At 39.9% G+C, this 13,697-nt stretch overlaps 1 protein-coding gene across 1 annotated transcript in view; it reads right to left on the minus strand.

Moving 5' to 3' along the window:
* The window catches only part of nckap1 (NCK-associated protein 1), a 31,124-nt gene that overhangs the window by 16,149 nt on the left and 1,278 nt on the right, over window positions 1–13,697 (minus strand). Inside the window, exon 2 of the mRNA XM_042432994.1 lies at window positions 2,178–2,288. Coding sequence (XP_042288928.1) covers window positions 2,178–2,288 — 111 coding nt within the window. The remainder of the gene's footprint in view (window positions 1–2,177; window positions 2,289–13,697) is intronic.

The raw sequence follows: 13,697 nt of genomic DNA on the forward strand, positions 1-13,697 counted from the left end.
TTATTTATGTTTGGAAAAAAGATATGAACATCAGTCTGTGGTGCGCAGTCTTTCCAATAGTTAGCTTGTGTTTGAAGTTTGACCAAAGTAAAATCTGACTATCAAAGCAAAGCCAAATAGCAAATTTTTACAGCATTTTCCAAAAGTCAAGAGTTTAAAGGCGGAAGCGAAGAGAAATTCAATCAGTGAACGAAGCACAAAAAGAAAAAAACACTTTTCTGTGCTTGTTGATATCTGGAAAAGTTTCCATGTGGATGCTGCGTTTCCAAAACCCAAACGTGAAAAAAGAAGTTCAGCTTGAAAAGATCGTTACATCAATCTTTTAACAAGCTGGAACATAAAGACGAGTCTAAATCTTTAGCTAGTAAGAAGCAGTTTGTATTTACATGACAGACATGACTGAAGCATACTGTATGTAAATTAAACCCGAAGGTGCGTGTTTGAGGTCAGAACTGTAGCCTGAACCAGCGCTACTCTACCAGGTGCAGTGTAGGAAGTGTGTGATGCTGCTGCTGCTGCACAGAGGAGCGATCATCAGTCACGCAGAAGAGAATTTACAACTATTAAAACTATGTAAAATCTTCTAAATAAGAAGTCATCAGAAGGGTTTTGTTCAGCCGTTACTCCATGACGCTCCTTAGTGCAGGCAGCCAGCTAGTCATTCAAACAGCCAGCCAGTCGGTCATCTAACCGATTAGCTAACTAGCAGTCAGCACGCCAGCAAACCAGGTCGTTAAACCGGCCACACAGTCACTGAGTGGATGGATAAGAGGAAGTAAAAAAAAAAAAAAAAAAAACACTGCCAGCAGAGATGAGAGAGGAGAGAAAGCAGAGCAAAGCAAAAACACACTCCAAAAACAGCTTTAAAAACAGGTACGAAAAAATTACATCATTACAAAACTAAAATACAAAAAAACTTACAAAAACTTAGATACAAAAACTTACCAAAAAGCACAAGTCCGGAATAAGCCAAGTTTAGCATGCAGAACACAAACAAACACAGAAACAAAGCAGAAAACAACGTAAGAGACAATTCTTGCACAGTTATACTGAATAAAGCTGTTAGCTAGACGCACACACGTACACACACACGCACGCACACACACACACACGTACACACACACACACACACAGCTGTAAACATCAGTTTCACATAAACACATACGCCACAAGCTATGAGCTAAGCTAACAAGTAAAGCTGAAAGAAACATTTGATGAGTGATGACTGCGTTTAGTTCAATCGACATACCTGTACATACACACACGCACGCACGCACACACACACACACGTCACTTGAAATTGTACTTAATTAATACAAACAAATCAGCTGAAACAATTCAAACAGATAGTAGTGAATCTATGTTGTGTCACTTGATTCGTCTGCTGGTGCTGATTTAACATTTCTGTCAAACGACTAAAAATTAACTGATTTCAATTTTGATAATTATTTAACTGTAATTCACAACTAAAATACTCAACCTCTGGTGGTTAGTGCAATCATTGCACAGGGTGTAACTGGAATAAATCTTGATAAATTCATCACTCTGGTTGGTCAAACTAAGAAAAAGCAAAGTTAAGACGTTGCTTTTGGTTCTGATTAACTTGTGGTCTTCAAATGTCAGAAATAATCAGAGTAAATAATTACTGAATGAAGTGGATAATAATAAATATTTGTTCATGGTCAGGGCTTTAAACCCCTAAATTACCAGGACACAATATAAATGTAGTGACTAATTATTTAAAAATTAGCAGTTGTGATCGTTACTAGTTGGTGTTATCTCTACTTATTATGACCAACATATTATATAATCTTTTAATTAATTTTGTTAATTTGGCCATGTCACTATAAATTATTATCCCTCACAAGCACAAATATCCCAGTGAGCGAGACGAAAAGAGCTTTCATTTAATTATTTTCACCTTAAAAAAAGTGACTTTTCAATAATTATTGTGCAATTTGCAACACTTTCAGGACCATTAAATAGCTACATGTATATTTTTAGTAGAAACAAAATGTCCATAAATTTTTCCTACAGTCTAGATTATAAACGTACCGCTATCATCGTCCATGTGCAGAGGAACGGAAGGGGTCGTGTCAGATACACTTTCATTCTCTTCCTCTCTCTCTCTCTGTCACATATCAACACGGCACAGACACACATGCGCGCCTACTTACGTTATTATTCCGTGTCTCCACGGCGGGGAACTTCCTGACGATAAACTTAACCGCAGACTCCAAGTTCTTATCGACGAGATACGACGGCTTAGCCTTGGGGTCGCCGCATGCCTGGAAAGGAGAAGACAAGAGGAGGTGAGGAGGAGAGACAGAACGAAGGATATGTTAAGTTGACTGCTGCTACTCAAACAGCTAGGCCTCTTTCTTTCTTTCAGCACTTTCTGTCTGATTTTGTGTTATTCTAACTATTGATTTCCTTGAGGACGGGCATGTTAAGAGGTGAAGTCATCACTGAGGGGGAAACATGTAATACTTGCAGTGAAAACTGGTTTATCCCGGCCCAGAATATATGGGGGGGAGGGGGAGGGGGTTCGAGGTGAATGAAATATTGACAGCACTGACATTTAGTGAAATTTCCAGGACCAGAGGCATATTCAAGACATGAAAACAAACACACACACATACAAACTTGATGCGGTGACCTGTGCAGTCTAATTTGCCGTTTAGATGCACGTGTCAACGAGGAGATTCCACCAAAATATGCACAATCAAGGGGAAGGGGGGGGGAAGGTTTTCCACTTTGCTGAATTTAGTGTATTCACAAAAATGGAAAGTTTGGAAGTCTGTGAGTTTTCATGTTTGGATAAACCAGGTTCAACTGTTGTAAAAGACTGAACGAGAGCTTGCACTGATCAGTGGTTGTCAACTGCTGTGCTGTGGAGAGCCCAACTGAGATACTGAAATGTTGATTTAACATATAAATACTTGTAATATTATGATTGTTTTTCCTCTAAACATTGGCGGTGACATTTCTAAGCATCCAATGATTAGATGCATCTTATTTTGATCAACCGTATCAGCCATCGGTGTCAAGTTATACTTTGCCACAACACAGAAAGGCTGAGAACCACTGAGAGATCCCAGGTAATGAGAGGGATTCAGTCTCAAACTGTGTCTCTGAGCCATCACTGGTTAGTACCACTGCATGACAGGCAGAGAGATGGACGGGCAGAGTGAAGAAGGGGCTGAATGGAGCCGTGGAAAGAGAGATAGAGAGATAAAGAGTAAGAGAAAGAGAGCTCGAGTAAAGGGGGAAAAACACAGAGAGGCCGACTGAGAAATGACTGAACAGAAATGGAAGAAAGACAAAGTGAGAGGGGAAAGAGATAAATGGTCAGAGAGAAACAGCTTTCTAAGAATATTTATATCATCTGCATCTACATCGTAATGACCTCGCTAAACCTGCACAGCTGCTTCTCTTTTCTCGTTATTTTAAAATCATCTATTCGTCTTCGGGTGTTGCTTTATCGGCCTGACTGCCCTGACTCTGGCAGGAAGCGACAGCGCTCATGCATTATGGGTAGTGTAGTAGTGAATGGTGAGGAAGATGTGGTCCATGCATGTGCCATAAAACAGAGTGACCGTGTAAACTTTTATTGGCTGCCAACATAGAGGAACAAATCCTAGAAGAGGTCAGCGCCTTTGAGGTGATCAGACTGTTCTGAGGATTCAGTTCCTCGTGGGTTAGGGTTTAAGTTTAGAAAAGAGGAAGCACACATTTAGAAAAGCCAGAAAAAAAAAGTAACATAAATTTACCAAAATGAAAACTAAAGACACAAAACTGTGCTATAAATGTAATGTTTCTGATGCGGAGGAACAAATCACAGCTAATGAACCGACAGGTTTGGAACAGCACCACGACCATAAACCTAGATTTCAGTTTGCATGGCGCTGAAACATTTCCAGCATCAGCCAGTGCAAAATGAAACCACAAAACGGCAACACATGCTAGTTCAACACAAGCACAGCGGGTGACCCGACACCCCCGGGTCTTAAAAAGTGATGAAACACAAGCTAAAAATTCAGTGATGTAGCGTTACACTGTAGTGAAACGTGACATCACTTCGGGTTGCGGTCCGTCACACTGATGAGGTTGGGTGCGGTCGGTGTAACAGACTCGACACGTTCAACCCACAGAGCAACAATGTTTTGTTTTTATAGAAAACTTAGTGCTTCATCACTCTTTAAGCTTACACCAGGCTAACTACCACTGCTACAGAACTACTGTTTGAACCACTGGTGTGGACGTTTGTTGAGGAAACACTGATCAGCATCTGTTGCCATTTTGCATCTGCTATAATTCAATGTGGGATGCAAAATGGTGCAAGTGGAAAAAAAAAAATTCTCCTGACAGACCTACTTCACCAGCAAAATCCAACAAGCAGTATGTATGAGGCTAGCTAGGAAGCTAATCACTATTGAAGCCAGTTCAATCAGTTTGTTCACTATTAACTGCAGCTACTTTACTCTTTAAAAACATCAAAAACAAGCATGCTGAGCTCTTGTGAAGCTGGGTCTGACACCCATCGATGACACAGACTGGACCTCGAGTCTCAGCTTGTTTGCTTGTGCCCGCTTCTCTCACACCTGACCAGATTTCCATCTTTGACGGCCAGCTGCGCTCATCGTCAGCGTCTATTGGCCGATGAAGTTCTGTTCAGGTGTGTCAGAAGCAGACTGATTTTTTTATTTTTTTATTTAACTAAATGAAAGACAAGATGTGACTGCTGAGATTCATGCAATTGCAAAAGCACAAGCCTTGTTATTTTGCTAACACTCTGATGACAACACACTACTAGCCTCGCCCTACACAAACTAGACTAGTCTCTAGGCCGCTAAGAAGTAGTTACCCTTTGACTCACGCCGGGGAACTGCAGAGTAAAAAAAACACTGTTCAATTAATACATAAGGTTGGTTTGCTGACTGCATAGTGTTTTCCATGTTTTAGCCCAAACTCAAAACTAAAGGTGACTTTTTTTTTGACCCACAAGCTCTGCAGCAGCAGTCCTGTAGACCATCAGGTTGGTTAGGAATGTGAGTTGCACACACGGGCCCACATTGATGATTTGAGTGCTGTTTTACTGTATTTGTTCATCTTAAGTTCTGTTTTCATTCATTTGTGAAGCACTTTGTGGTGTTTGCACTAGAAAATTGTTCTATCAATAAAAGCTACTGATTTATTTACTTACTTGCTGGTGCGTTCAAATGATTGTAGGAAGCTCCGACATCCGAGACTTGTCGGCTACAAACAGCAACCTTTTTTAGTACAGATACCAAATTCACAATAATCTCTCACAATACACAATATTCAGATTATCTCTTTGTTTTGGGGCTTTTCAGCTACACAGCTTGTGGATGTGATGGCTTCAGGAGCTTCCTACATGCACTTGAATGCGACAAAAAAAGGAGTCTGTTCTCAGAGCTGTATTACAGGTGACAATGATATGACTTTGACAAAGGAATAAAGGCAATTAACATCAAACATTCAATGTCAACACCTATGCTTTGGATAATGGTTGGCAGGAATGTACAGTAAGTTATACATGAGTTGTAATTAATGGGCTAAAACATGCAAAACCTCCAAAATAGTCCTTCAGAATTGATTTTTTGATGCTAGCATATACTAAAGACAGAGCTTAGTCTTTGTGGATGTAGCCACACTATTACAGAGTCTCACCAGTCGATTTATTCTAACCTTACTCATCTATTATTGATTATTTTACTTATAGAAGTTAGAGCTGGCTAACTAGCTGCTTAGCAACACAGAACAAAAAGCATTAATATCTGATAAATCAATTTCTGTCATTTAAATGGAGTGGTATTGTCCGTTAGTGCTGGTGGTTGGCTAGTGCGATAAGCTGGCTGGCTGGGTTTGGGTGGGGTGGGGGGGCTGATGGAAGGATGGATGGAAGGAGAGGCGCGGTGAATGAGGGGACGGGGCATGGGGAATAAGCTGAGAATCAGTTGTGGTCAGGGAGGAGTAAGGGAGCTGTTGCCTGGATACCAGAACAGACCTTAGTCTCGCCTCCACCATCGTCCCTACACTCCGGGTACCAATTAACAGCTGGGCTTCTCAAAGGGTCCGCGCGCTGGCCGACATATGGTGGGGGGGACCCTCAGACAGAAAGCACTGGGCCAGAGAAACCTACATCTGAAAACTAATTATGATCTCTAATTACTGGATGAAATATTCAAACATCCCACGGCATCTTTTCAGTGATCCTTCAGCGTCCCGCATAAACCAACTTGACAACTGGTGAGACAGAACAAACTTTTCCTCGCTGTCCGTCTGTCCTCGCTGTGTGAAATCTCATTTTTCATAAGGAGGGGGATTAACTGCTGGGAAAAGAGAAAAAGAGCTCGCAAAGAATGGATGGTCTCACAGGAACAGAACCAGTAGAGAACCATCGCAACCTGCCAAGTACTAGCTGACTGCCTGCTGGCAACACAGCAACCTTCACTCATCCTTTGTGTTAGTCAGCATTACAGAACCTCTTCTCTACTGGGATGTTTGGAAACCAGTTCGCAATATGGGAAACAACTTTTTCAGACTGAACTGTCATCTAAAAAGAGATGAATGTCTGTTTGGATGGAGGAGTGCTAATTTGAAAGCCAAATAAGTCATGTTTTTTTTAACATTTCTAGAGCTGCAACAATTAGTATATTAATCAATTAGTCAACTGACAGAAAATTAATTGCCACATGTTTTGACAACAGATTAAAAGGTTTTGAGTCATTTTTTTAAGAAGAAAGGTCCAAATTCTCTGATTCCAGCTTCTGAAATGTGAATATTTTCTGGTTTCTTTAGTCCTCTGTGATGATAAACTGAATGTCTTTGGGTTGTGAACTAGAGTTCGGGACATTTTTTGGTTGCATTTTGGGCTTGTGAGACATTTTTTACCATTTTCTGACATTTTATTGACTAAACAACTTGTAGATTGTAGCTTGATAATGAAGATACTCGTTAGTTGCAGCCCTATGGCTCAATATAGATACAGTATATATATTCAAATTTAATGTTTTCAAAAATTTGTGATCATCAAGTTGGACATGGCTTTGATTTAAAATGTGTGCACTCGTATTTTCAGGCGCTACAGATCAAAGCGTTCACCTGCTAGCATGTTTAGTTAATATATTCATAAGTGAGTGTTTGGCTTTTGCTTTGTAGACTAGTAGACTGGTCAGGTCATGGATCTGCAGTATGACTAACTGACTCTCTCTCCGATTAAAAGCACGGTAAAGACAGTGTGCGTGTGAATGCGGCGTCATAAGTAAAATGGATTTCGATGGAAGTATGGGGTTGGTAAAACTGACAGTGAATGGAGCCCAGCCTTACTCTCGGCATTACAAATTCAAACATGAAGAGGAGTGAGGCACAAAGGAGAGGACCAACAGATCAGTACAGGTAGCCAGGAGGAGGAGGAGGAGGACGAGGAGAAGGAGGAGGGAGTTGAGGAAGGGTGAAGGGGGGGGGGGGGGAGGGGGGGGGGTTTCATCAGTGGAAGGTGATAAACTTTGCAAACCTTCCAAACTTGTCCTTGCTGCATAGGAGAGGGGGGAAGCATTGGAACGGAGAGAAGAAGAGAAGAAATCAAAACAAAGAGCCCACCCAGACAAACTGCTGGATCACTGGTCCACACAGCCACTCATAAAACACACACACACACACACACACACACATGCATGCATGTCTTTAAAAACAGCTGCTTTCATACAGGTGTTTCCTATGTCTGAGAGTTTAGTTAGGGACAGCACTTCTGGCATTTTCTTTTCAACACATAATAATAATAATAATAACAACAACACATGCTGCGCCAACATGTGATCATATTAACACTTGTTTCAACGCTGTTTTTGGGAAAAGTAACACAAGGTGTAGTATCCCTACCTACGCACTCAGACACATAGAAAAGAAATAAAACACATCCATTTTAAGAGTGTGGAAGGACTGAAATAATATGGCTGACGCTCCGGCTGTAAGCAGCTAAACTCTTGTTGAAAACAGTGTGAAGACAAAGTTTGGCCCCTGCAGTTTTCAATTCCCCCCCACCCGCCCCCCCTTGGCTGCAATATTTGCTCCACATTTCTTCTCAATGGCTGTTGCTTAGTAACAGAAAAATGGAGAGGACCCTGATCTCTGAAGCACCGGGCGCTTCATTGATACATGATACATATCATTTCCTAGTTATACGTGGACAAGTGGCAACGTGATGCAGTTATTTTGATGCTGAACACAATTATTCACCACTCGGGTCTGGTCCTAGAATCAAAACAAAACAAAAAAAGCCAAGTCCTAACGTATCCCAGTCAGACTGTGATGGTACTTTTAGAGGAACTTGGTCATGATGGAAATTAGCAAGTAGGATCTTTTAACATGATGTCATATTGTGCACCGTTAACCAGTTGTGGAGGGAAAAAAACACAACTAAACATTAAAATGAACCCAGAAATGTTACATCATTATTAACTGTGTGTTGATAATATTTTTCCTGATGTAACATCATGAAGGCGTTTCCCAGCTCAGCTCAGCTTGTATAAAGTTTGACAGATGTATGTTAAGACTTTTAAGTCCTTCAATTAAAATGTTTGTTTTTGACAAATCTGGTTATTACAGACATTGAAAGGAACCAAATAACTGATTAAATCAGCAATAGTCCCATTACACAAACTAATATTCAAGGTGTTTAATTTGCACATCTATTGAATTTGATCTTGATTGGTGTGTGTTGGTTTGGTCATAAAGCTTCAAAGCCTTACACGACTCCTGGTTGATAACAAACTCTTATCAAGAAATTACAGCAATCAGTTGCCATCAAAATATTATTAAGACTGATTCACGAATGGTACCACTTCATTATTTAAATGGATTATCTCATTTTTTCCCTTTTTGTTTCTTACTGTGTGTTCAGACAGAATGCGAGATGAATTTTAGAGGAGGCACAATTACATAAAAGGTCAAAGGAAGGACGTGATTATATGCAAATTTACCCGGAGTGTAAAATGTTTCAACATGAGGAGAAATCTCAGAGCTTTATGAGAGCTACGAGGACAAGAAGCTTCCGCTGTTAGCTAACTTACAGCTAACACTGCTGGTACATCGAATGTTTGGAACAAATAACAGTCCAGCAGTTAAATTTGCATGAATGACACAAGGCAAAAAACTGCTTTGCTTTCTGTCTGAACACACATTAAGAGAAACTTCTCGGCTACTTCTGTGCTTCTGCTCTTGATAACCTGCAGCATGTTATCAGGTGTAAAGTCAGAGGTGTTTTAGCAGATAACCACCAGGTTATCAACAGTCTCATTATTAATGATTTGATGAGCATGACCATTAACTTCCTAATAAAGGAAAGAGACCATAACATAAAATGACTTTTAGAGATTTGAACACTAGTCATTACATTTTACCCACATGATTTATTCTACACACATTTAAAGACTTGGCAAATTTATGATAAATTTTACCCTCATTTCATTCTTTTCTGCAACACTGAATCTTTAAATGAGCAACTGGCTCTGCTAAAACCCAGAATAATAAAATTCACAGTTTATCACTTCCAAATAGTAAGTACTACATAATAGAAATTCCTTTTTTATTCAAATATATGTATTCATGCATAGTCTCACTGCTTGATGGGAACCAACAAGAAAAGAGAAAATCTCAGCGAACCAAGTCTGCTTCCATCTAATCCATAGACGTCAGACGCCATGAAGGGGCCGACGATCTGCAGGTTTTCAATCAAATACGACGCCGGCTGATTTCACTGATGGAGCTCGTTCAGCCAGAACTTTCTTGATTTTCAGAAGAAAACCTGCACGTCATCGGCCCTCGATGACGTGACCGCCCGTTTTTTTTTGGGATCAAATCAGTCTCAAATCAAATAAATGTGCCGACAGCCTGCTAAGATTCAGTTTGACTGCAGTTTTTCCTGGTGGAACACGCCGTTCAGATCATGCTACGTTAATGGGGTTCCTCTGCAAACGCGTTAACAGCTCATAAAACGCCTGTGAAATTCAAAATGAGGGGTAAAAACGCCCCTGGTGATCAAAGGGACCCTTCTTTAAAATGTCAACCTTTTCAGTAGATAATTATTCATGTGTTACTTTAGCTACTGTCCCCTCTGGGCCACCATAGATAAGCCTATGACCGGGCTAAATATTCTAGTGTATTCTGGCCAAAAAAAAAAAAAAAAAAAAAAAAGAGCAGATTTTGTTGAGAACAGTTACAGTAAGGACGCAGCATGAGGCAGCAGAGAATTTTTGGCACCACAAAGCGCAGCAGTAGAAGAAAATCCTGACGCCACACAAACCACCGCATCATCAAAAAATAAAATTATCTGTATTATAAAAAAACAAACAAACAGTGGAGAGTGAAAGGCGATATCTTCTTCTGTAAGACCTGCTGAGTGTCCAGCAGTTAGAGAGACGGGTGGTGTTCAGCATTATGCTTCAAGAAAAAAAAAAAAGAAAAATGACTGCTGTTTTATTGATTTGCAATGCAAATGAATTAGAGATAAAAATTAATTCAAGGAGATCTAAACGCCCTAAAAAAAAAAAAAAAATTCCATTCAACTTGGCAAAACGCTGTGTGTAAGCAAATGTGCTTCTGGATCCTTCGTTTAAAACATGACCTCCTATAAAACATAATGCATCTCTGCTAGAAACACTATCTCTGCTGGGTTTAAAATGCTCTGTTTTTATTGGGATTGTGTCAGAGAGGTGTTTATTTAATTTAAGATACTTCTGAAGCCGTTTTTAAACCGACATCTGAAAAGCAGGACGAGCTCCAGCCTCAAAAATCCTCTCTGCGTTGTATGATCAAGTTTCAAGAAATATTTTATGAGCATCACAGGGACAGTTATCTGTTGCAGGGCTGTTACACTAAACTGCATTTTAATTCTAAGCTGTTGGTCTTGTCACTTCCTGTGGATATCAGCAGTGGTACAGTAGATCCTACTGCTGCTGCAGTATTTAGAAAACATCCTGTCTATCTGCTAAATATATTTCATGCTGGTGGCTTCCTTCCACACAGAGACTATGCCGTTTTTTACTGTAGTAAATTTGATAACATATATTTTTGGCTGGACCGCAACAGTGGGGCCATGCCTGACTGACTGAGCCAAGTATCCCAGAATGCATTTGGCACCAGCCGGCAGTGATGGTGGGGACTTAAAGTGAGGCTAAAAGCTGTTGTAATTTTCGCTGTAGATCTGTTAATATGTCACTTTAGTATGTTTTAAGATGTTTCCAGGCGATAAAGTAACCATTTAACTTCCCAATATGTGGCCAGTTTATCCAAATAACACCTATTTGGAAATTTGCTCTGACATTTTTGTCGTCATCCTGGAGGGAGAACATGATCCCATGAACCGATCTGTGCAGTGAATTTACCGCTGGCTCTGATGACTCTGCATCATTTTGATATATGATATAATTCTATTAAGAGTAACTGGAGGATAAATATTGGTCTCAAAGAAAATGTATAAAAATGAACAGATCAGTTTAAATTAAATTTTAAGCTACATAACAGTTTGGATTTTTGGACTTGGTGTTGAGAAAGGCTCTACGTCAAACTGACTTCAGTCAAAACCCGGTGCAAATCCTCTAGCGTTTCATACACGGTCCAGCCGTTTACTAGGTTTTGACCTAGTCTTGTTAACTTGACTGCACACTGGCTTAAGGGACTATGGGGGGTTAACTGAGGGTAAGGAAGGTTAAGGAAAATAAATACCCTGTGAGCGCTGTGTGCAAGACAAAAAAAAAATGATGTTAGAAGGTCCGCTGGCTAGAAGATAAGCACAGCAAACAAAAACTTTAATGCCACTCAGCCAAGATTAATAAAGGTGACCGTAGAGGAGAATTTAAGGGACACGTTTTAAGGTTTTCTGCGACTAGTCGATGGTGTGTAATGAGTGAATATGCAGAGAGTAGAAAAGAATATTGCTGATGATAATATCACTATTAGTGAGAATGACTTACTCTTTCCCAAAGGTAGAAACCAAACAACCAAGTCTGTCATCTGTGTTTTCATTAACAAACATAATGAAGCGACTCCACTGCTGATAAATTAAAAGGCAATTTTGTGAGCGCTTCTGTAAGAAAGGTTTGTGAGGATTTTTAGAAACATCATTATAAAGATTAAACTAAGTCTCCAATTTTCTACTGATGTTACCAGTATCAGTCCACTGATGATATCACAGATGACTGTCCTGCTTCTTTCATTTCTAGCTTTGGGGTGCAGCTGTTAATAGATGCTGGAGAAGTGTCTTAATATCGCAAGGTAAATGAGAAGCATAAAAAATTATATGAAAAAGCGTCTCGGGGTGGACGTGTTCTGAGGCCCTATGTGAGGTATAGAGTGAGATAGATATGAAGATGATGGGACAGACAGAAAGAAAAAGGAAGGAAGGAAGGAAGGAGGGAGGAAAGGAAGGGCGTATTAAGAAGAGTAATCAGCAGCAAAATCTCTGTGATTGTGTCTGACAGCTCGTACTGTCTTCTAAATATCTTCCACTCTGAGTAAAAAATTCAGATGAGTAAAGTCAAAATATCAAATAAGGTATTTTTTTCTTAGCTACAAACCATCCGTCATAGTTCCCAATACTTTGGAAATAACAGCTCATCAGCATAGGATGACTCAAAATGCCGATAAATAGCAAACAGTATGAGCTTTCAGACAGTTCTGACTTCTACCCTGTACTCTAAAACTTTGGTAGGATATGACTGACCTCTTTCTCTCTCGCCCTCTTTTCTATTCATCACACATAAACCAAGCACAAAGGCTCATCCCACACAAACAGACCCACTACTCATTTCCTCCTACAAACCACTAGTGTAATACTACCCTCATACTGTGAAGATCTGGTAACATTAATACATTTGTTATATTACATATACCATGTTTATACTGTGATAAGAAAGAATTCTAGCAGCGGATTAATTCCTGCCATCCTTGTCCTGTCAATCTGGGCATCGCACCCAAACCACTGGAAGTGGCTTAAAATATCAACTGCTAGACATCTGGGCTGATAAGACTAGTTAGAGGACATTTTCTCCAAGTCTGTCTTAAAACAACAGGTGTCCATATGAACAGTGCTGTAATCATTCCTCCTGTTCATGCTGGCTATTAAAAGGTCCCCTTCAAATGTGCTTTCAATGTAAATGATGGGGGACAAAATCCACAGTGTGTCCACACTTTGTGCCAAAATGTATTTAAAAGTTGATGTGAAGCTTATATGAGGCTTCAGCAGTCTGAGTTAGTCATATCAAGTGGATATCTGCTACGTTTACAGTCTTTTTTAGCATCTAATTCCCTCTTTGTGTTTCCTCGGACAGTGTTTCCCTGTTGAGCTGCAGTGGAAGTATAGTAACAAAAAGAGGGACTTTGGCACAAAAAAGGCTGTGACGTTGAAAGATATCTACTTGATTTGACTCATTTGGACGCTGAAGCTTCATATTAGCTTCAGATAAACTATTAAATACATTTTTGCACAGAAGGAGGACTGTGGATCCACAATCCTCCTTCATAATGCACTTAAAATCACCACTGCAGGTGCATTATGAAGGGAGCCTCTAATGGTCAGTATGAACAGGAAGAATTATTATGACAAGAAATAAACATAATTTAACGTTCATTTGGGCACATGACTGTTATTTTGAGACAGACTTGAACAATTTCCA

Source organism: Thunnus maccoyii, chromosome 14 (assembly GCF_910596095.1).
Source record: "Thunnus maccoyii chromosome 14, fThuMac1.1, whole genome shotgun sequence".
Lineage (NCBI taxonomy): Eukaryota > Metazoa > Chordata > Actinopteri > Scombriformes > Scombridae > Thunnus > Thunnus maccoyii.